The sequence below is a fragment of the Protomyctophum bolini genome, assembly GCF_963924005.1.
Source record: "Protomyctophum bolini genome assembly, chromosome: 24".
Classification (NCBI taxonomy): Eukaryota; Metazoa; Chordata; class Actinopteri; order Myctophiformes; family Myctophidae; genus Protomyctophum; species Protomyctophum bolini.
Genome location: NC_137885.1, coordinates 16,487,106 through 16,512,504, shown reverse-complemented (window position 1 = coordinate 16,512,504; position 25,399 = coordinate 16,487,106). Strand labels below are relative to the sequence as shown.

At 44.6% G+C, this 25,399-nt stretch overlaps 1 protein-coding gene across 1 annotated transcript in view; it reads left to right on the top strand.

Moving 5' to 3' along the window:
• Window positions 1-25,399, top strand: part of LOC308311672 (partitioning defective 3 homolog B-like) — a 201,851-nt gene that overhangs the window by 132,299 nt on the left and 44,153 nt on the right. The window contains exons 21-23 of the mRNA XM_080758462.1: window positions 8,735-8,848; window positions 9,775-10,095; window positions 19,784-19,895. Coding sequence (XP_080614588.1) covers window positions 8,735-8,848; window positions 9,775-10,095; window positions 19,784-19,895 — 547 coding nt within the window. The remainder of the gene's footprint in view (window positions 1-8,734; window positions 8,849-9,774; window positions 10,096-19,783; window positions 19,896-25,399) is intronic.

The following is a 25,399-nucleotide window of genomic DNA, read 5'->3' as shown; positions in this document are numbered from 1 at the left end:
AGATTGCTCCCATGTGTTGGCTGTTATTATCCGTAGTCCTGTGTGTGTGTGTGTGTGTGTGTGTGTGTGTGTGTGTGTGTGTGTGTTGTGTGTGTGTGTGTGTGTGTGTGTGTGTGTGTGTCGTGTGTGTGTGTGTGTGTGTGTGTGTGTGTGTGTGTGTGTGTGTGTGTGTGTGTGTGTGTGTGTGTGTGTACAAGCCTCTATGGTTTTTATTTTTTTACACAATAATACTAGTATTTAGTTAAGCTGCTTGAAGAACACAGTTTGCATGCAATGCTCGTGTGCATGTTTTTACTTGTACATGTCGTCTAACATGTTTCACACATGCAAGTGTTTCAATCATTTTCGATTTGCAAACCGAAACCACTATTAACATCACTGTTCCATGAACCACTATTAACATCACTGTTCCCATGAACCACTATTAACATCCACTGTTCCCATGAACCACTATTAACATCACTGTTCCATGAACCACTATTAACATCACTGTTCCCATGAACCACTATTAACATCACTGTTCCCATGAACCACTATTAACATCACTGTTCCATGAACCACTATTAACAATCACTGTTCCATGAACCACTATTAACATCACTGTTCCCATGAACCACATATTAACATCACTGTTCCATGAACCACTATTAACATCACTGTCCCATGAACCACTATTAACATCACTGTTCCCATGAACCACTATTAACATCACTGTTCCATGAACCACTATTAACATCACTGTTCCATGAACCACTATTAACATCACTGTTCCCATGAATCACTATTAACATCACTGTTCCATGAACCACTATTAACATCACTGTTCCATGAACCACTATTAACATCACTGTTCCATGAACCACTATTAACATCACTGTTCCCATGAACCACTATTAACATCACTGTTCCATGAACCACTATTAACATCACTGTTCCCATGAACCACTATTAACATCACTGTTCCATGAACCACTATTAACATCACTGTTCCATGAACCACTATTAACATCACTGTTCCCATGAACCACTATTAACATCACTGTTCCATGAACCACTATTAACATCACTGTTCCATGAACCACTATTAACATCACTGTTCCATGAACCACTATTAACATCACTGTTCCATGAACCACTATTAACATCACTGTTCCATGAACCACTATTAACATCACTGTTCCATGAACCACTATTAACATCACTGTTCCCATGAACCACTATTAACATCACTGTTCCATGAACCACTATTAACATCACTGTTCCCATGAACCACTATTAACATCACTGTTCCATGAACCACTATTAACATCACTGTTCCATGAACCACTATTAACATCACTGTTCCCATGAACCACTATTAACATCACTGTTCCCATGAACCACTATTAACATCACTGTTCCATGAACCACTATTAACATCACTGTTCCATGAACCACTATTAACATCACTGTTCCCATGAACCACTATTAACATCACTGTTCCCATGAACCACTATTAACATCACTGTTCCCATGAACCACTAACACATTTAGTACCGGAACTGCATCAAAATAAAGGCGATGCTTGCGCCAGAGTAATCGCCAGAGTAGTGATCGCTTTATTTTGAAAGCCATGAACCGGAAATACTTTCTTAAAAAAGTTGACTGACAAAGTGCCATCACAATCTCCGATCATCTTAATATATTTATATACGCTCCAAAAAGAGTTCATATTTTGCGGGAGAGACGGATGAGGAGCAGAAACGCAGCGCCAGCATATCGATCCATTCATCACCACGGAGAGCGCCCTGGATGAGGAGATACGAGTCATTCTTTCCGCCGCGCTAACATGGGAGTCAATGACAAGCTAATAGTTTCACAGAGCGTTAGCATACGGCAAGCGAAAAGCGAAATGCCAAAAAAAAAAAAAGTAATTATTCTGAATATTATTATCTCGCCCCGCGTCGTTTGGACGTCGCTAGGACGTCCACAGACGTCTAAGGCACCTCTCGGTCGACGGTTCCAATCCTTATGACGTTTCAGGACGTATTATGTACAAAATGTACATCACTGTTCCATGAACCACTATTAACATCACTGTTCCATGAACCACTATTAACATCACTGTTCCCATGAACCACTATTAACATCACTGTTCCCATGAACCACTATTAACATCACTGTTCCATGAACCACTATTAACATCACTGTTCCATGAACCACTATTAACATCACTGTTCCCATGAACCACTATTAACATCACTGTTCCCATGAACCACTATTAACATCACTGTTCCCATGAACCACTATTAACATCACTGTTCCCATGAACCACTATTAACATCCCTGTTCCCATGTCCGCTTTTTATAAGCATAACTTTGGGGTTGTTTTTTTTCTTCTGTTTGCTTGCTGTCTAAGGATGTTTTAAAGCAGTCGCTCTCAAACATTTTCAAGGGCCACCACATTAATTAATGTATTTTGTACCAGATTGTATACAAGATCTGTGTTCACTTTTTTTTTCTTTTAAATGGCACGTCTACAAGGTCACGACGCATCCCAATGCAAGCTGCTATAGTCGGACGAGTGTAGTCGCTCCTTTTGCGCTTGTTAGACCTTGCTGTTTGTTTCTCCCACAAACACTGGCCACGCTGGCTAACACACTGGCTAATCTACACTGTGGGCAGGCCTTTGCAGGTGACCTGGCATAACACACACACACACACACACACACACACACACACATGCGCGCCACACTGCCCCCTGCTGCCACGCTGGGGGGGGGGGGGGTTGACAGTGGTGGGCTAATGATGACGGCGACACAGCAATAATGTTTCCCCACCAGGCCTCAGTGACAGTGGGGACCATATTAAAAGGGACACATAGCTGGCACGCTGAATCACCAAGGCGGATCCCCTCCCTTCTCTCTCTCTCTCTCTCTCTCTCTCTCTCTCTCTCTCTCTCTCCCCCTCCCCTAATGAGAGTGTGATGGAGGAATTTTGTAGGTAGATAATGTGAAGTTAATGAGATGTCCCCTTCTTGGGGACCCCTGCTATACTGTGTGTGTGTGTGTGTGTGTGTGTGTGTGTGTGTGTGTGTGTGTGTGTGTGTGTGTGTGTGTGTGTGTGTGTGTGTGTGTGTGTGTGTGTGTGTGTGTGTGTGTGTGTGTGTGTGTGTGTGTGTGTGTGTGTGTGTGTTGCTTCCGTCTGTGTGTGTCTGAGCATTGATGGAAAAAATATTATTTATTATTTATATAATATATTATTTATATATACAGTTTATATATGCCTGTGTATGCATGACTGTGTGTGTGTGTGTGTGTGTGTGTGTGTGTGTGCGCGTGCGATGTGCTGGGCGAGCCAGAAGCAAACAGGAAATTAACTGACAGTCAGACTTTATGAAAGAGAGAGGGGCTCCCTAGAACATCCCGCCAACCCCCTCCCCACCTTCCATCGCAGGCTCGAAGTTAGAAGACAGGTTTTATTTCATTTTCTGTGTACTAGTGTGTGCTGCGGGGGGGTTAGTGGCCAAATACATCAATTATTGGGTCTTTGCCGGGGGCTGCTCTCACCAAACTGAGCATCCTTGAAATAAACAAAGACTGTGGACCACTAGTTTAGGCAGATGCTACGTCTGGTAATCCTATACTGTATAGTTCCAGAGGATCCTAGCATCACTAAATTGTCTCCCTTGCATGCACTCTTATTTAGGTGGCCATTTACCCCGCCGTTTGGTCACCAGAGTTCACGTAATTTCCTCGTGCACTTTCTAACCCTAACCCTAACCAGAAAAAATCTAATTGTAAACTAAGAGAAAGTGTACCCGGAAAGAAACAAAGGTGGTTTGGAAAAAAGAATAAAAAGGCAAAAAGCATGAAAAAAAAACCCAGTGTTGGTGTGGAGAGAACAGAATATGAGAGAGAGACAGAGAGAGACAGAGAGAGAGAGAGAGAGAGAGAGAGGGAGGGAGAAATGGAAGCGAGGTGACATCATTAGCAAAGCAGTGTGCTCGCCACGGCAGGAGAAAGAAAGGACGTTTTAGAAAATAAAAGAAAGAAGAACATAAGATAATGGGAAGAAATGGGAGGAAGGGGGTGGGGGGGATCTCTATCCTTCTGGCAGGTACATGTCTCTAATTGGGAACCCCCACCCCCCACCTCCCTCCCACTCCCACATGGCAATGAGAGAAAAGGAAAAAGGTTTTTTTTTCTTTTCCCTTTTTTCCTACCTTTCTAATTAATGCAGACATAATGATGGGTCCAACTGTGGACCTCTGCCCTCCCAATGGATGCTTGATTAAGGCACTTGTGTGTGTGTGTGTGTGTGTGTGTGTGTGTGTGTGTGTGTGTGTGTGTGAGAGAGAACAAAAGAGAAATTCTGTCAAATAATGAAACGGGAATGTCGTCTGACATTTTCAATAATCGCATTATTTGGATAGACAGATAGATAGATCTGCTCATTGCTCTTCTCAGCAGCAACCTATTTGAACTCATTTTAATGATATTTAGGACACAAGACACACTTTCCTGGGTTTTTGAATGTGTGTAATATGTTTTTTTTCTTGATATTTTAGTCATGACACCTTCACCATGTTCATGAACAAAAAAACCTGTCTTGAAAATGTGGTCTCACTTCCTTCCTGGACTACAAAGTCACACCTCCATGCAGCCTCCTCCCCTCTCCACAAGGAGGGGAAGTGCACTGAAGCATTATGGGCATTGTAGGAATTCAGCAAGCTGGCCATATCGGGTGCACATTTCAACTTTTGCTATCTACTATACTATTAACATTGAGTGACTGCAGTTTCTGCCAGCAGTGAAATGTCCCTTGGTTAAATCAACACTAAGAATGTTAAAAAAGCTAAATTAACAGAAAGTTACAACATGGATACATTTTTACGCTTTCAGTATTTATTATATTTATTTAGTATTACTTTTGTGGGTCATATCACCCTATAATTAATAATGTAATATATTTTAAACAAAATTCCCCTGTCCTATTTTATCTGCCATTCTGCAAAACATTCTCTCCACCTGAAGCCACACAGCAGTGGCTATTAAAAGTAGGGTCCTGGGACCCTCAGGGGTCCCTGAGGGGGGCTTTGGTTCCCCAGCCAAGTGAGGAGTTTTAACGTCACTCTAATTCAACCCACTCGGAAATTAATTCCGAACTAAAACAATGAGTGACTATACTCTAATAATGTGCAACTAGAAAAGAATGCCTGCAGCTCACTGTCCCTCTGGAGGCTTTTCCCAAAATTCTTATTAAAGAAAATAGATTAAACTAGTTGTGTTCTGTGAATTAATTTGCATGGAACAGGTTGACACAGTGTGTGAATCAAGCGAGACAAATTAGTTTAAATAATAGGTTGAAATAGGTTGTTGATAGAGTGCCCGAAGGTGGTCGGAAATGGTTGCTAGGCACAAATGCTGTGTTTGCTATGGTAAAGAGGTGGTTGCTATGGTAACGACGTGGTTACTGCAGCCATTTTGTTAAACCTGGTGGTCACAAACCTTGGTGTCAAATTAGATTAGTTATTTTTAAGTTTGACAAACAGATCAATTCTGTTCAGCTTTTATCAGCTGAGGCTGTTAGCGAAAGTCAAGTCTTATACGTGCTTTTATTTCAACCCGACTCGACTGCTGTAATGCAATTTATACTTTGGCGTTACCCAATCCTGCATCGGTCGATCGCCACTGGCTCCCTGTGCACTCCAGGATCTAGAGTTCAAGGTTTTAATGTTTGTTTTTAAGTTTGTAAATGGGTTGGCACCTTTCTACATATAGGAACGTGTAGCTCCCAAAGAATCAACAAGGGTCCTGGGGTCGACTGACTAGTCACTTCTTATGATCCCTAAATCAAAGCTAAAATCCCGGGGATTATTGAGCACCACTGATATAGAAACGGGAATTTCAGAACACTGTCATGATTTAACATGTTTTAAATTTCGATGTCAGGCCTAAATGGGTTAAATCACGTCTGAAAACTTGTACTCCCTGGCGTTGGAACATACTGATTAATGTCTTTATGTTGCTCATATGCATTGGTGTTTTCGCCCTTGGTATTTTAGTTTAGTTTATTTTGTGTACAGCACTTTGTTTTAAATGTTGTTTTAAATGTGCTTTATAAATCAAGTGGATTGCATTGGATTGGAAAATGGTGGGTGATAGGATCTAATAGGTGGTCGCTATGGTACAACGGGAGGTTTCTAGCATCTAATCTAGGGTCAAGGTTCCCCAAAATGCACATTATGACTTCTTGGGCCAAATGTGACCAAATGACAAAGGGGTGAGTGGAAGGGGGGTTATCCTTCCAGTTTCCAGTCAAACGGTCTTATGTCCCAATAGTTACAGAATCGTATCCTCCCTAGTCAACATGTGTCGTAGAGAATACAACTTTAAAGTCACTTTCTTTTAAATGTTTGATCGGTCCATCGGTCCCAAAGAGGCAGCCGTTTGCCGTCTTGGAAGTGATATGATGTGTTGCTCTATACGTATTACTTGCGCAAGCAGAGCATGCAAGTAATGTGGCCGGCTATGTAGGCCATTTATGGCGCAAGTTGGCAGCTCAATAAGAGTGCATTTGTAGTTTTTGTTTGGCTTCCTTCAGACAATGCAGCAGCATAGATAACATAACATTCAAAACAACGGAAACACAGTCAAGAACAGCAAACAAAGGGATAGAATAGAGAGTGCAAGAAAGGGCAATCACAGAGTCAAAAATAATAACACATGTACATGTGTATGTTTTCCCTGGAGAAGCATACAGTAGTTAGGTAAACTTTTTGTTATGTTTCATAACACAATGTGTTTGGCCCGACGTACTGTACTTACAGTCACGGGTGAATTTTAACCCGCAGCACGTGTTGGTTGTAACGCGCAGCGCATGTCGGGAGTGATGGTGTTGTGGAACTATTGCCTGTCGGACTGTTAGTATGTCTAACCAACGTACTGTATGCACCCCACCATTCAGACCGCCATCCGTCCGGCTAGCATGCCCCCAAACCCAGCCGCCTGGCTGTTAATGGGATAAACACATGCATTTAGATTAGCCCAGCGGGGCGCTCCGGGGACGAGGGACAGAGATCTGAGGAAGAGGAGGCTAAGGCCTCATTTATGCTCTGCGTCGCATGCCGAAAATAGCATCCGCAAAGAGCATAATATATCGTCTGTTTTTTTCCAGCTTTGTGACGACGTCGTTTCAAATTTCAAATTCAAATTAATGTAGTGGAGTAAAAGTACAATGTTTGTATACCCGAGATGTAGTGGAGTAGAAGTAAAAGTGTTGAAAATTGGAAATACTCAAGTAAAGTACACATACCTCAAAATTGTACATAAGTACAGTACTTAACCCATTTTGGGTGGGACCTCAAGCTCATAGCGCGACACCGAGTGGCACGCTACGAGTTTGTAGGTCTGCTATTTTCAAAACATTTGTGAAAATATTTATTTAGAGGATTTAGAAGATCGTTTTTAAAATGTCAAGGTCAGGCCTAAATGGGTTAAGTAAATGTACTTAGTTACTTTCCACGACGTAAGTACAAGCCGGGCTTGAAGAGGCAGGAGGGAGATGGTTGTCGAAGGAGAAGCAACAACGAGAGGGGTTTCATCACAGCGACGGATCGATGGCGGCTAATGTGGAGCAACGTCCACGTTCCACATGTTTGAACATCAAGGGCTGCAGGAGAGACGGCGCAATGCTGTACGGGATGATGGAAATTATGAAGACATGTCGGAACATGTCGGCGACGATAACAGCTAGATATTAGAGGGGCTGTCTCAGGAATATTGTCATCTGATTTTGGCACGCGTTGGCCGGCGCGATAACACGCACGCGTGCACACAGTGAAATTACACCCACAAGAATATAACCCGCCATTAAGCAACCAGCGTTCAGGGCAGGCACAGCCTCTTATGATTATGAACACACCATATGTGAGGACCAAAATGTCCCCAGAAGTATAGTAGAATTTGTGCAATAGACCATAGGACCATTTTTCCTGGTCCTCGCGAGAGAAATGTCTGTTTTGTGGTAACATAAATACATACAAATCCATTAGGATTGGGTTCAGTTTGGGTTTACGATTAAACATTTTTTGAGGTTGGGCAACACATCGCAGCGGGACACGTTGTGTGCCTGTAGATCTGCTATTTTTCGGCATAATATGGGAATTTAAATGGGAATGGCATTCATAGAGTCGCCGTCTTAAAATGACCGATGTCCTCGCAAGTATAATTGTGTGTGCGCGTGTGTGTGTGCGCGTGTGCGTGCGCGCACACAAAGCTTTCATGCACCCAGGCAGCTGTCATTACCGCGCACACACTGTTGTTTCATCATAGATGTGGAACCTCTCTCTTCCAACCCAGTTCATGTGTCTCTCAGAATGAACTGTGCTGAAAACCATTACGTTCACTATATTAGCTGTCTCTTCTTCAGGAAAGGAAGAACGACACAGATTCCTTTTCTGCTCTGATATGTTTTCCCCACGGCAGCAGTAATAATTTATAAAGATGCTTGGGATTGCTCATCATTAACTTACATTATGTACAGTACCACAATTACTCAACTGAATATCTATTTTTTGTCTATCTCTCTACGCTGTGTGTGTGTGTGTGTGTGTGTGTGTGTGTGTGTGTGTGTGTGTGTGTGTGTGTGTGTGTGTGTGTGTGTGTGTGTGTGTGTGTGTGTGTGTGTGTGTGTGTGTGTGTGTGTGTGTGTGTGTGTGTGTGTGTGTGTGTGTGTGTGTGTGCGTGCACAGGTTTGTTGGTAAGAAGAAGGAGGACAAAGGCAAGGAGGCGACCAAAACGCCCCAAAACAAACTGGAGGCTCTGAATGAAGAGGAGCTGGACAGGAACACTGAAGATGCAGTCAGGTATGATAACATTAGATTAGATAGGATAAGCCTGCTTGCTGCAGGTGCAACTAATTGTCCATCATCACAGTCTAGTAGTGGGTTGAATCCACCTCGCTGCCTCCAGTTTTGTTCCATTTGTATGCACTCTCAGAGTTACAGACCCAGAAGGGTCCATTTGGTTCCATTTCGTACGCTCTCAGAGTTACAGATACTATGGGCTCCATTTTCGTCACCGCTAAACCCATTACCCCTAAACACCTTTTTTTACTATTTTGAAAATTTATACTATCATAGTATATTCCATCCTAGTGACGGAAACGTTTTCCATCCTGTGTTGCCGTTTGTCCTGCGCCACCTGGGCTGGAGTGGATGTGCATGCACTATCACCTCCATCTAAAACAATAAGAACGTTCGCTCTGAAAGAATATATATTCAAAGATTTGTGCCGCATTTTTGGGTGCATTACTTAGTTTAGACAGTTTTTGGTTTAGACCAGTCATTGGTTAGACCAGTCATTAGTCCTACAACTACAACCTATCTCAAACCCTCACCCTAAACCTAAACTTAACCCATGTCTAACCAATGACTATAGTCTAAACTAAGTATGCACCCCTCATTTTTACGCTATGAGCTTGTAGATCTGCTATTTTTCAATAGCTAAAGTATAACATAATGCTTAGTTAAAACACCTAAAGCGGTTCCCGCCGAGAATGGGTTAACCCGGGCATGCAGTGGTGTACTGTACAATTTTAAGGTATTTGTACTTGGAAGCAGTATTTCAAATGTTCAGTACTTTTACTTCTAGTTGTAGGACTAATGACTAGTCTAAACCAAAAACTGTCTAAACGAAGTACTGCACCTGACATTTTTTTTAAATGTCGATGTCAGGCCTAACCGGGTTAAAGTACAGCATTTGAATCCTTTCCCCACCGCTGTCGGGGCAGGTCGGAGCCGCGCCACGCCGACGTGCGCCCCGCCACCGCCGACCGCCGCCCGTCCGCCGCCTCGCTGCCCGACATGGAGGACGACGACATGGACCCCAACTACGCGCGCATCGAGGCCTTCCGCCGGCCCCCCTCGCCCTCCCGCTCGCCCCACGCCACGCTGAGCCGGACCCCCTCCCCGCGGACCCCCGGAGGAGGCGGCTCCCACAGCCGGCAGCCCTCCCAGGAGGACCTGGAGGGGCTCTACGCCAAGGTGAACAAGCCCAGACCCCCGCCCGCTGCTGCTGCCGCCCCGAGCCACAACCCTGCACCCTCTGACAGGTATGGACACCTCTCTCTCTCTCTCTCTCTCTCTCTGTGTGTGTGTGTGTGTGTGTGTGCGCGCTATACGTGCGAGGGCCAAATGTCTCCTCCAAAAGCCTCCTCCCCACCTCTGTTTTGTTTGAGTATATTTATATTTTCGCAACAATATTTGTTAATCACACTTAACTTCTGACACAATAATCGTGACGTGAATGCCTAACCTCAACCCATTTTCAGCTATAGCAGATCAGCTTTTCTTTGTTTAGGGTTAGCGTTAGGTTATAGGTACTGGGTTGAAAATACATGAATACAAATGGCATTCATAAGATTGGCACCCTAAGATGCATATATGCAAAAGAGAGTGTGCATGCAATCAGACATGCCAGTATGTCTTGTGTCTGACTCCTCATCTGTGCCAACTGTGCGGGTGCGTGTGTGTGTGTGTGTGTGTGTGTGTGTGTGTGTGTGTGTGTGTGTGCCTGCATGTGCGTGGGAGAGGGTCATTGCATCCTGTGTGTGTGTACAGTATGTGTGTATTTTGTGCTTGTTTGTCTGCATTTGTGTGGGCGATAGAGAGGGTCGGTGTGTCATGCGTGTGGGCGAATGCACCGAGCTGCTCGCATCTGTGCACCTGTGAGTGAGCGTGCGTGCGTGTGTGTGTGCGTGTGTGTGTGTGTGTGTATGTGTGTGTGTGATAGAGCTCCATTACTATTAGCACACATTAACATGCACGCCTACCCGTCCAAAACTCTAAACTCATGCATTAAGCATGGCCACATGCTACAGTACACACGCATGCACGCACGGAGGCACAGAGGCAGACGCAGAACAATACCCTCTTTTTTTGGTCTTATGGCTCAATGGATATTTAATGTTTGGAAATAATAGTTTAGAGACGTTTCACAAACTTGTGAGAGAGAGAAATGAATGAGTGAATTCACCCTTTTATCGATGCATTTGCGAAGACACAATCATCATCTGTAATTACAATTAAATGTCACATGATGTTTCACAGACCCATGTAGTATAATCATAAAAAATAGAGAATGGGCTCTATTTTCGTTCATGCTAATTAGGGCTGTGAATCTTTGGGTATCCCACGATTCGATTCTGATTCTTGGGGTGACGATTCGATTCAACTCTATTCTCTGGATTGAAAACGATTGTCTGTTCAGAATGATTCTCGATTCAATACTACAATGCAATACAGCTGTGCTGATCTGAAGTGACTACTGACTATACAGTAACTTGAAAATGACTGAAGGCAATGATGTTTACTGTCATTGTATTGTTTTGTACTGTGATATGGATTCCCCTGAGTCTGCTTTAAAGATTGCATTGAATTGAATTTACTGTGATTAGAGTAAGCTTACATTTCATATCACAAACACCATGTACAGTAGTGAAAACTGTAACTAAGCAGAAAAAAAAATCGAATTTCTCTTTTTTGGAAATTATTAATCGATTTTAAATCGTTCATAACGGGAATAACCCCTAATGCTAAACCCCTTATCCCTAAATTATGTTGCCTTTTTTTTACTATTTTGAAAAATCTACAAGCTCAAAATCTACAACGTGTCGATGTAGATCGCCTAGTTTAACTATAAAAAATAAAATAAGTTTAGGGATAAGGGCTTTAGCATGGACGAAGATAGAGGCCAATGTGTTGGTCTTTGCCATTAGTGAGAGAGAGCGTGGGGTTCTAAATTTGACAATGTAACTCAACGCACGCCACGTTGTTCCGGTTGTGTGTAGCCAGCCGGTGGGGATTTTCACATTTTCGACTCTTCGACTTGTTTGTGAATTGAAAACCACATCCAACTGCTTGTCTTCTCTCATCCACACGGAGAGAGGGAGCGGGGAGGAGGAGGAGGAGGAGGAGGAGGATTGGACTTGGGAGATAAGACAGATTGGAACCGAAAAGTCATGACAGATGGAGAAAGAGAGAGAGGGAGGGAGAGAGAGGAGTGGACAGTGGAGGTCAAAGCAACATTTTATGAAATGTTTGTGTCATAGCCAAAGACTGTGTGTGTGTGTGTGTGTGTGTGTGTGTGTGTGTGTGTGTGTGTGTGTGTGTGTGTGTGTGTGTGTGTGTGTGTGTGTGTGTGTGTGTGTGTGTGTGTGTGTGTGTGTGTGTTCGTTCGAGAGAGAGAAATAATTAGCCACAGTCTAGCGGGCTGACAGATCTCTTAGACCACTTTAACTCTCACCCACTCATATATGAGGAGTAGGACACTTCATTACTGAACTCTCTCTCTCTCTCTCTCTCTCTCTCTCTCTCTCTCTAAAAGAACAGATCTACAAGCTAGCAACGAGTGTAGGTTATAGATCTGCATGCACGTGCGCACGCACACACACACACGCGCGTGCACAGACATGCCACTAAAACTCGCAACAACCCACATGAATTTTGTTTTTGTATTTAATATTTATTTTCCCGGTGTATCCTAGCAACAATACTGTAGGAGGAGTAGCGACACTTCATTCCAGACTGGAGCGCGCACACATGATCGTGTTACGTTGACACACACTGTGTGTCTGTGTGCGCGCGAGCATGTGCATGGATATGCATAAAACTGTTTTTGCATGTGTGAGCGTACGCGTGCATCTGTGGATGAGTGTGTGTGTGTGTGTGTGTGTATGTATTTTGAGTCACATTTATTCATGAAGTCCATTTAAAAACGACTCACGTCGACAGCAGGTAGCTGAAATCACCAACTCAACTCAACTAACACCAACATAAACAACACACTCCGCACTAACCCGCCACACTGTTGCTGTGTGCACACTAACCATTCCTACATCTCACAAGAAATGCACACAACTCCGTCCGTCCGTAGTTCACGTATCCCAATAACCGTCCGTCTGCCCACTTTAAAACCCGGCGTGTCGCCGACACAATGCAGTTGATAGTCCGGCGCAGAGTCGGTCGGACAGCCGGTTGACCGAAACTGGCGGTCCAACTGATGTGCGCTCATATTGGACCCGGACAACTTCAAACTGGGCCGAGTGTCCGGCCGATATGCCTTGAGCCCACTCCTGTCTTAACTCTTTCCTGCCAAAGACACCTGAAGTATTAATTTTAATTATTGATTCAGAATAGCCTAGGCAACGCTAGGCAACACTCGCTTCCGCTGTGGTCTGTCAATTGAATTCTTCCTCCACCGTCCACTTCCATTATAATTATATAATTATAATGATATAATCGGCATAATGGTGAAGTTACCGCCACCATCAGGACTGGGTATAATACTATAGGATTACCGTCTTAGAATGAGATATAGTGTGAATGTCACAGATCTTTCTATTGGCATTAACATGAGGAATTAAACATATGAATAGTGCAGGTAGAAGGCACAATCCACTGTTAATTAGTGTGGCCATAAGAGGGTTAAAACCTCAAGGTGCGGCGCCACCTGTCCATTGAACTCCATCGACAGTTTTCTATCAAAGTGCTAAAGGATTTTTAAACATCAGCAAAAAAACTGCAATGTCATTAAAACAAAAAAGAAGCATGAATAAAATGCTTCGTTTAAAAGTGAGGTACTTTGAGGTAGGGAGGAGCATTTCTGTGGCCTGTGGATGCACTGACGTGTCAGAAAGAAGGGACATTTTGTATAGTATGTATGTAGGGAGATCAGGAGATGCATGGGGAGATCAGGAGATGCATGGGAAGATCAGGATTAAATGTTCAATTAAATGTTTCCCCGCCGTCCACTTCCACTATAAGCACGATCTTTGGCCGCGTTTTTCTCTGAATTGAGGCTCAGATTGAGGCCATTGAACAGAAGGTCGAGGTTAGGGGCTCATCTTCATCAGGATCCGAGCAGCGCTGTCGGCGCGCTGGCCTTGTTTTCAAGTGACTTTACACGCTGTTGGAATACAAATGTTATCATACACCATTCTGCAAACACAGGCGTATATATATGCCTGGTTTGTCTCTCCCAATATGAATGTACATGAAGCTTTGCCCCCTTGGAGCATAATATGGTTATTTATGTGCGATTACCTTCACTTTGGTAAGATATTCTAAATGCTGCATGAGGATATGTTGAATAAACGATGCCTGGCCAAAGGCACAGCAAAAAAATCGGCCACCAGGAAAGCATTTGTGTCATTTTAGATTTTAGCGCTGGCTATTCTGGAAAAAACACAGGAGCAGATGTACAAGCTCACAGCCTGTTACTTCTTGTCCTGCTACGAGCTTGTACATCTGCTATTTTCGAATGTGTCTTGGAAAGTCTGTGTGTGAGTGCGTGCATGCGTATGGGTGTGTGCACGTGTGTGTGTGTGTGTGTGATATCCCACCACTTAAATGCCACCTTAGAAACACACAGGAGAATGCATTTACAGTATGAATGAGTTTTGTCGGTGCTGTGTGTGTGTGTGTGTGTGTGTGTGTGTGTGTGTGTGTGTTTGTGTGCACGCGCTCTATATATATGTCAAATGGGGTATGGCAGTGCCCCCCGCCTTCTCCGCTCCCTCCAAGTCCTGTCAAACTCTGCTCTTCTCCGGGCGCCCGTCCCCGCTAATTTAAGGCGGGACATTTTCATTAGGCCAGGGATGGCAGGTGTGTGCACAGTGACGGCCGTCACATTTGATTACAGACGCGCCGGCGCCTGACCTGTGGGAGGAGAGGGAAAAAAGGTTAGCTTTGCTTGTCAAATTTTATTAGCCAGCAGGCACTTCCCCTGGAAGACTGTGAACGTGATGAGATGAAAGGAGAGAGAGAGAGAGAGAGAGAGAGAATGTTGAGTCCTGAGAGGTTTTACTAAACTTTAATTTCTGCTCCATTGTATGACCGTTTTCAGAGGTGAGAACTCTAGACTTGGTCTCGAGATTCGACTTGGACTCAAGTCACAAATGTCATGACTTGACAACGATTCGTTACTTTGACTCGACCGGATTTATGACTTGAGTCGAGTTCAAGCCCCAGTGACTTGACCTGATATGAAAAATAAATTGCGTTTCCCGCCTCTGCAAAAGGCCAGTTGTGTTCGCCAACATTAACCGACCTACAAGTTAGCGACACGCTGCCAGTGCGGCACGTTGTTGGCTTGCAGATCGATTCTTGGCGTCGGAGACCTTGACACCATTGAACCCCGTGTCACGGAAATGCCTCCAGACAAGCCGTGCTACTCACTTCATCTTCTGTATTAATGTAGAGATTGTTCTCTCCCTTGCACTCTCTCAAGCTCTGTTTTCGTCATCCTTAATTTAGGTTCTGTTCCTCTGCGGCGCTACAGTATATGGTGCTACGCCAGAAAAACCAAACATTTACCCGGAGCCTCGTGATGTGTACTTCTGCAACCTCGGGCGCCCGGGCAAAACGGCGGAACAGCTTTCTGTGTGTGTGTGCGTGTGTGCGTGCGTGTGCGCTGTGTTGGATAGGGCCAGCCAAGGAGAGGAGTCATCAGGTTCACTGCACTCACACACTCACTTTCTAATTAGTATGGCCTCACACTGTCTAGCTCACGCCACCGGAGGACTGCAAGATGTACTCTCTCTCTCTCTCTCTCTCTCTCTCTCTCTAACTCTCTCTCTTTCTCTGACTCACATCCTACCGACCATGTCTTCTGACTCTGTAATGTCCCCTCTCACTTTTCGACAAACACAAAAGTTTGTGTTATTATACGCACGCACGCACACACCGCCCTTCCCTCCCTATACCTGATATTTCCCCTTAAAAAACCTGGCTCTGTACTTTTGTTGTACTATGCACATTTTCCCCTCCACACGTCTTTGCCAAAATAGATAGCTTGTAGATCAGCATCCATGTGTTCCATTCAGATGTCTCTGTATTGCGTGCTGTGAGCTTGTAGATCAGATATTCTTTGCTGAATTGTAAATAGTCATGCTGCGGGTTCAGGTTGTTAACCATTTGGCAAGGCAGGCCGTGGAACCATCAACCCCCCCTCCTCGGCAGCCTCCTCTCCCCATTGATATGATCATATTTGGCGTAGTCGTCAGCGATGGCGGAGGCTCCGGCGTAATGAGATAATTACACTGTTGTCTCATTTGAGAGAGCGACACACACGCTCAATCAAAATGGCACCCGTAATTACGAGCCCAGGGATTGGCTAATGGGTTCTGCAGAGAAAGGCGTGCGTGTGTGTGCGCGCGCGTGCGAGGCGTTGTCAGCAGAGATTAAGCGAGTGAGTGATAGTTGATGATAAGTGGTAAATAAATAATATAAACAAAGGCTAATACGTGGGGTGATGTGTACTGGTTTTGAGAGTTTCTAATGACTGGTGGGAGGCAGGCAGTGTCGAAGCCGGCTTTCTCAGAGTTGAATTAACATCCCGGATAGTCAACTGGCGGTTATTGACTTGATGTGATTATTCCGTTGATGACTTTTTCGATTCGTCCAATAATGTTTTTTTAAGCACAGAAAGCATTATTTATGCAGCAGTGTCGTGCACAAATACAACAGGATTTTACAGCAAATGGCTATTTTCAATATAGTGAAATGGCTTTTTTGTTTTACTATTGAAATTCAGCGACTGTATGTCATCATTGAATTTAAACGTTACAGAGATAATGGCCAAAATCTCTTGAAAACGGCAATTAAAATGGCAGATTTTTGTTAATTACAGAGGGGGGGGGGGCTGCATGATTTTACAACTCTAGTTTAATGTGGGCCTGACTGTAATTTTAATGCAAAAAAGCGTAGCGTGACTCCATACATTCTGCCACGTTGCATATACTCCTCTGGAGACACTGAGTGCATGCGTGACCTGACAGCTCCCTGCAATGCAGTGCAGAGTGTGACTGTGTGTGTGTGTGTGTGTGTGTGTGTGTGTGTGTGAGAGAGACTATGTGACTACGTGACTATCTGTGTTTGTGTGTGTGTCTCTCTCTATATACTGTTCCCAGTGGATCTAGATGTGAGGATCATCCTCAGACAAAAATGGTAGTTTTATGATTGAAGGACATTTTTAGAGATACGAAAAGATTCAGGTTAGGTTCAGACATTTAGAGGTTAGGTTTAGGGATTAGCTGATTTACACATAGTTGCGCGCTGGTGTGTGTGTGTGTGTGTGTGTGTGTGTGTGTGTGTGTGTGTGTGTGTGTGTGTGTGTGTGTGTGCGCGGATGGGGGGGGGGATCACTTTGCATATCGATGTATGGCCACAGCGCTGCGTATACAGTATGACTCAGCCTTCCTCTGAGAGCATCAGTATTAAAACACTGCACGAACATGCACGCACACGCAAGCACTCACGCACACACACACTCACACACACACACACACACACACACACTCACACACACACACACACACAAACACACACACACACACACACACACACACACACACACACACACACACACACACAGACTTGGCGAGGTTTGCTAATTAAAGGCACGGTCACCAAGGAGAGGCTTAACCATGAGCCGTATTCTTGACTAATGAAGCTCTCTCTCTCTATCTCTCTCTCTCTCTCTCAGTCAATATCTGCCTGCAGGTCAATCCATTAGTATGTAAGACGGACCAGCCTGTTTTGTTTTAAGTTTGCGTGGGAGATCTTTTGCATCGGGAAAAGGTCTGCCTTGTGTGTGTGTGTGTGTGTGTGTGTGTGTGTGTGTGTGTGTGTGTGTGTGTGTGTGTGTGTGTGTGTGTGTGTGTGTGTGTGTGTGTGTGTGTGTGTGTGTGTGTGTGTGTGTGTGTGTGTGTGTGTGTGTGTGTGTGTGTGTGTGTGTGTGTGTGTGTGTGTGTGTGTGTGTGTGTGTGTGTGTGTGTGTGTGTGTGTGTGTGTGTGTGTGTGTGTGTGTGTGTGTGTGTGTGTGGAGGCATCCTCATTTATCCTTTTGCCATGTTGTTATGGGAGAAAAAAAACATACTTAATTCAGAAGCAGCACTGTTAGGCCATGTCGTTATAGACCCCCAACCTCAGGGACCGCATAACTCTCAGACCAGGGAAAAGGAAATGGTTGGAATAGCGTGTTCCTTCCACGCGCTATACGTCCAACCGGGATGACAACACATCACGACGTGTTATTGAGCTGGTATAGGTCAGCTTTGTTCACTATAATTGAAATAGGCTATTCCTAGAAATGAAGTGGAAGTCAAAAATGCATATTGGCGTTTCTGACTATTACTGGCCGATGACTGCTTCCGGTTCACGGAGACGGTTCATGGGCTCTTCTTCGCAGTCTTTTTTCGTGCATTCTGTTGGTTCATTATAGTGGCGTGGTTAAGTATACTCCAAATATACTCCGAGTACTATTTAAGTATAGTACTGGAGTGTACCACTGCATTGGACCAGCGATGTATACTCTCTACAGTACTGTGTATATGCGTTGAAACGGCGAGGCCAACGTCGTGACGTTTCCTCCGTGCCTAGTAAACACTGATAAACGGCCCACTCTGGCAGTGCATGCTGAGAGACACAGTTACTGTCACTTGTGCGTGTGTGCGTGCGTGCGTGCATGCTGCTTATCTAGCACTAAGGTCCAGTGAACATAGGTGAAGTCTTGCCCCAATTCTGTCCCACCACCCCGAATCCTTATCTCCTGTGCATGGAATACATTTGCTCTCGTAGATTTTTTCCAATCTTGTCACTTTAACGTGTGACTTCTGCCTCGGAATGATGAGCTTTGGCCGTTGGTGGATCTATGCGTCAGTCATGCCACATATTTAGGTCATTGCTTGTGTACTGATATTTTCGTCTGCTTACTGAGACACAATACTATCCTCTACTTTAAGGCCTATATTGTGTTGTTGTACGAGTATAGCCAACAAACTCACAACACAATGTGTTGTTCCACGTCGTGTTGTGAGCTTATAGATGAGGTTATTGTTGTATTTTTTAATAACGGTTGAAGATGTTTGCCTATAATGACATGCCAGGTTGAAAGTGGTTACAGAATTTTAACGAACCAAGCTACTACTAGTTACTCTCTATAAAAAAGCATTTTGGCTACACTAAACGGTCCGTTACAAAATAAGTATCTAGCTTCATTGAACCTGAAGCCACTTTGTATCTAATGTGGTTGGTAATGAGGACATGTTATGACATTGAGTTATTGAATAAAACATAATGGTGTAAGAGCTACAGATGGAGAAGGGTAATTCTCTCCTGCTGTAATGGCAAGCTGCACTAAGCACTCTGCTATTTTTGTGTTGATGCTCCACTAAGCTACATGGTATAAAAAGACAAACTAAGATGATATACTCCTTTGCGGCTAAATCATTCTGAAAGTATTGGAGCTATACTAACCCCCAAGCTATACTGGGAAGTCTAGTTCAGTTAGTGGCGTATAGCTACTGATAGTTAAGCTAAACAATAATGTGGTACCCGTCTGTCTGTCTGTTATCTGAGTGTGTGTTGTGGCTGTTAACCCTTTGTTACTGAAAACGACAACTTGTAAAAGCTTGCATATTGTGCTGCGGCACGTTGTATCTGTTGTATATGCTATTTCCGTTACGCAAAGACTGCACGCGTACACCTAACATCCTACAGTGAATCAGAAAAGACGGCGCACATTGCGGAAAGTGTGTACTTGGTGATGTGCATCGTCCTTGTAAGAGCTGACACAGGCCTCGTTTGCCTAGTATGTAATAACTATGCTGACTAACTATGCATGAGCTTGTAGATCTGCTATTTTTGTAAAAATCAAAGAGCGACTGACGTAGAGGACATTTTTAGAATCTGATCTCAGGTCAGAAGCATAACCTGGTCTCTCTGTCCTCTCCTCCACAGCGAGCAGCGTGTCCAGGCTCTGAGGAGGGAGTTCCATCAGACCCGCGCGGCGCCATCCTACGAGGAGCTGGAGGCGGCGCGGCGCAGGGTGCTGGACAGCGACCCCCATCGGGTGAGTCCCTCCGGGAGACCCGGTTTGGTGCTGTAGATAGTTTGGGTTTTTTTGAGGGCCGCTTGCCAGTTGCTGAGTAGTTGCTACTTGCTAGTTTTAGAGGAGGTTAGAGGAGCGCCCTTGTTGCCGAAAGGTTGCCCGTTCGATTCCCCGGACGGGCAGGAAAAATCTGGGTGGGGAAGTGAATGTCATCACTCACCCAACACCGCTGAAGTGTCCTTGAGCAAGGCACTGAACCCCCAACTGCTCCCCCTGGAGCTGCTTAGTGGCCAACAGTATAAGACTGTGGTTGTATACTGGTCAGCTCCCAGGTTTTAATGTGTGTGTGTGTGTGTGTGTGTGTGTGTGTGTGTCTGTCTGTGTGTTTCTATGTGCAGGGCGTTGCTGAAAATGAGCCCCTGTGCTCAGCTACTTCCCTGGGTAAATAAAGAATAAAATAAATACATAAATAAAAATGTCCCTCCTTACATCCAGCTTTTAGTTACCGTCCACAAACTTTGTCTTAAACAAACATTAAATTCCCATGGACAATGAATGGAGAATTTGCTCAGTCATAGTGTCTGAGCAAATAGGCATAGTGTCTATTTTACGTCATGATGATGTACAATGATAAGAGTGCCCCTCACTTCGTACAGGTGTGATTGCGAAACCCAAACGGTTAGCAAATCAATGTTTCTATTGACAGATTACGGCCACAACCCTTCCTCGAAAATGGCTGATTATCACTTCCGGTTCAACCAGGCCGGATAGCGGCTCCTCTTCTCTGCCCTTTTCGTGCATTCTGTTGGCACTGGCTCCAGTAGGTAACAGGAGGGAATAAGTGCTCATGTGGCCTATAGTCGCTTCTTTTGGTATAGCGTATTTCTCTCGCAGAACGTGGCAACAGTGGCTCTGTTGTGAATACAGTAACGTGGTATATTTATGCACGCAGGCCGGCCGGGGTGGAGCACTTGTCTTGCAAACAAGCGTGTATACAGAGATGGCTGTACACACAGGGAGCACGAGCCTCAGACTATTTTTGAGGTGTCTTGTTAACATTTGAGGGGTGTGCGTGCGTGTGTGTGTGTGTGTGTGTGTGTGTGTGTGTGTGTGAGAGACCATGGAGCGACTGCTCCTCGCCTGGTTAAGATTAGATGGAGGGAGCTGACATTTTACCATGCCCTGCGTGTGTGTGTCTGCTCACGTTTATCTTCCATGGTCTCTCGCTCTCTCTCTCTCTCTCTCTCATTTTATTTTTCTCATTTTATTTTTTCCTCCCTTTTTCCACATTTTGATATCTCCCTTTCAATCGCTCTATACCTCTTTATCTTTGTCTGCATCTCATTACACACACTCACTCTCTCACTCACTCACACACACACACACACACACACACACACACACACACACACACAGAAAGTTTTTTTTTTGCCCTCAGTAGGCGTTCCCGCATAACTTCGGGTACGATGATGTCACGTGCATATCCTCTATTGTGTTCGTATTAGGGCATTAAGCAACTAGTCGACTAGTAACCTTGTTGGTACTAGTTGACTAGTTGATAAGAAATAAAAGGGGTGGGATTTTGTAGGCCTCAAGATCAGGTAGATTATAGTTATAGTCACCAATGTACACAGTTTTTAAATGTACAAATATTTATTTCCCTTTTTTCTTTTTTAAAACAACTAGTCGTCTAGTAAACTAGACAACTAGTCAACTAGTAAAAAAGTAGAAGTGAATGCCCTAGTTCATATAGAGTATGTATTCGTCACTCCGTTGCACTCTACAAGCTCACAACGCGTCGCTTGTGATGCGTTGTGAGCTTCTAGATCAGCCATGTTCAGAGTGCAACCAAGCATAAACCTCTACTGGATTTACTAAATAAATTACTTCTACTGGATCTCCACTAGCCCCCATTATTCCTCCACTATAATCTCCATTTCAGTCTAGTTTATATTTGTTCGACGGAATTGTCAGTTTGTCATAGTTTTGTCATCGTAGCTTATAGTTTAAAATTATTTAGTTTTCGTCAGTGAAAAAAGGTAATCGACGAACATTCTTCGTCGTATAGTTATATATAGTCAAAAGACAAAATCAACACTTCACGGTAGTCCCGGTCTCTCGAGCCTCAGTCGACTCTTGCCAGTCGTAGTCTTCATCACATGTTTGCTGGGTGAGGGGTTGAGGGGGCTGGTAGGGCGGGTCCGTAGTGAGGGAGAGCTGTGATGTGATTGTGATTCAGAAGTGAAGAAAGAGCAAACCAACGGCAACAACAACAACAACAGCCTCGACGGCGAGGAAGAACCCAGCGGTGGGACGCCTCCCCCTGAGGCGCTCGATAATGAAACGCCCCGCGTGCACGCCGTGCGCACGCACACACACACACACACGCACATACAAACATACAAACACACAAACACACGCGGTACCCATCTCACACCTCCCCATTCACACGCCCAGAATAGAAACAAGTGGCAAGTTGAAGCTCGCGCTGGAAAACAGAACTGAGAACAAACGAAAATGAAGAAATAAAACGTACATAGCCTGCAAACGCATAATACTGACGTCAGACGGCATTCAGGAATATGCCAGAATATGCAGTGATTCGGGGTTTTTTTTTAGCAGACGGCTCCGAAAGCGTTTGGTTCAGCCCTACAACAAACCGTATGTAGTGTTTCACCTCAAGCGTGATGTATACTTGGTTGTGCATAGTGGTGATGTATACTTGGTTGTGCATAGTGGTGCGTGCAATGTGCAAGCTTGAGTGCAATGCGTTTCCGCATAGACGGAGTGGATCTGCTATCAGCTATCGGCAGTTTTTGTGTAGATCTGCTATTTTCAACTATCAGTAGTTTTATTCCAGTTGTTTGTGTACTGTTAGACCTAGTAGTTCTGCTATTTTCAGCAATGGGCTATTTTATTTGGCTATTCTCACAGGTTTAGCCCTGTTATTTTTAGCTACTATAGCTGTTTCGTTCAGCCGTCAGCTATTTTTATCTACATTTTCATTCAAAGATATATTATGTCGGGTGGAAAACTCAAGTCCCCGGACCCCATTTTGGGAACCACTGGACTAGTCCATCAAACTAAGTGTAATGCAGGCGTTCTGGAGGAGTCCCAGACCAGTAACGCTGGTCCCAGACCAGCGTGTTTGGCAGTCTGTGCCACGTCTCCAGACGGCCCTGCATGCAAGGTGAAGAGACCCCCTTGAGCCTCGCCGCCGTCACGCGCCCCAGACGTTTGTCGGCGAGAATCCGCACCGCATGCGTCTGGCCCCACGGCCACGGTGTGCTGCATGCTTTTCAATAGAAGGACCACCATCTCTTCACACTCCAGGCTAAACGTGCCATTCTCCCAGCCTGTGTGTGAGCGCGTGCGTGCGTGCGCGCGCGAGCATGCATGCATGAGTGTGTGCGCGCAAAGCATTACTATACTTACGAGAGCCAGATGTCCACATAAGTATACTGCCCTACAAAGATAAAGTGCACTAACCATGTAATAAAGGCAGATAAGTGTTTCAGCTGCTCAGCCAAATTAGATATTGACAAATTATTGATATTACACTAATTGTACATTATGTTCTTTAGGTAATTGTTTATGCCCCAAAATCACGAAGGCTAATTTGATCTTGGGCTACGCAAATAAGACAGTGTGTCCAACAACGTAGTTACTGCTCTTTGGCTTTGTAGGGCAGTATATTACTATTACTACTACTACTACTACTATACTACTACTACTAGTACTACTACTGTACTAGTAGTAACTTTAGGAATGGACATTGTGAGGACCATTTCTTTATCGCCCCCAAAAGATAAATGTTTGTTTTTATAGTTAAAGATTCATACGGTTACAAAAGTGTCAGGTTGGGATAAGATTTCTGATTAGGCAGTAGGGGGGTTGGATTTTGCGTTTAGGTGTTGTACGGTTAGATTTAGGCTCAGTGGTGGCATTAAAAATGCAACGGAAATTGCATTTATAACAAAGAAGAACCATCCTAAAGCATGCTGAATTCTCGGGGTATATTACCAAAGTGTGTGTGTGTGTGTGTGTGTGTGTGTGTGTGTGTGTGTGCGTGGCATGTGCGTGTGATGATCGTGTGACTTCCAACCAAGATGGTTCTGGGGTATAACACGTCATGCTAACGTAAACATCGGCCGGGATGAAAGCTCAGACTGCGGTTTTAGAATACCCATTCATGAGAAGTCCCTCCTGTTACCAATCCTCTGTCTATGGAGAGGGGGGGGGGGCACACAACCACGCAACCACACACACAACCATGCATGCACACACACACACACACACACACACGCGCGTGCGCTGCACGCAGTTGCCCACATCTAAGCATGTACGATTAAGTGAGTGTGACACTGTCCTTCGGTTTGGTGGGTACCAGGAAACGTGTGGCCAAATCTAGCCTTGAAGAAACCTCTCTCTCTCTCTCTCTCTCTCTCTGCGCGCCTGTCTCTGATTTGACAATATCTCCATGTCCCCTGTCCCCGTGGAGAGGTCAGCCTTGTAATTATGACAACCATACAGTCCGTCCGTCCGTCCCCCCCTCCTTTCTGTCTCCATTTCGGCGGGCTCCGTGTGATGTCACGCCGACTCTCTCGAGTCCTATTGTGTCGAGAGAGAGACGCCACATAGCCATGGGATGGGAGGAGATCACACACACACACACACACACACACACAGGCTGCTGTTAACCCATTCTGACCTGAGATCAGATTCTAAAAATGTCTGTTTGAAAATGACAGTTTTCTGAAAAAGCTATGTTTCTATGTCAGTCGGTCTTCGATTTTTCAAAAATAGCAGACCCACAAGCTCGTAGCGCGCCATTCGGTGGCGCGCTATGAGCTTGTAGATCTATTTTTAAATAGCTAAAGCATAACATAATGCTAACACCAAAAGGTTCTACTCCCACATCAGCCTGTTATAGCGCCAGCCAGGAGGCCGCTGTTTGCTAAATCAGCCTTTTGATATAATCACTCCTACACATGTTGTCCAAACCTCACAAGAGCGAGAGATAGATAACTTGTTTACTTGATTGTTAGAGAGGCATGGGAGTCTCGTGCTGCGTGCGTTCAAATAATAATTGAGCTAGTTTCAACTTCAGCTACAAATATACAAAGCTACAAGTATGCTGTGTAGCTTATTTGCATCTTTTGTATCTTTTGCATCTGCCTGTGTGAACGAAGTGTCTCTCTCTCTCACTCACACACACACACACACACACACCCACTGGTTCGTATCTATTCTCCAACCAACTCATTACACACAGCCAGGTTCTGTGACACATCCGCAAACACACACACACACACACACACACACACACACACACACACACACACACACACACAGACACACCACACTCCAGCATACATCCCACACTCGCACGGAAGTCGCAGTTACACACAGGTCACACAGACACGCAGGCATATGATATGTCACACAAAGACTGTTACACACAGCGTCATTATAGAGACAATGCACACACACACACACACACACACACACACACACACACACAC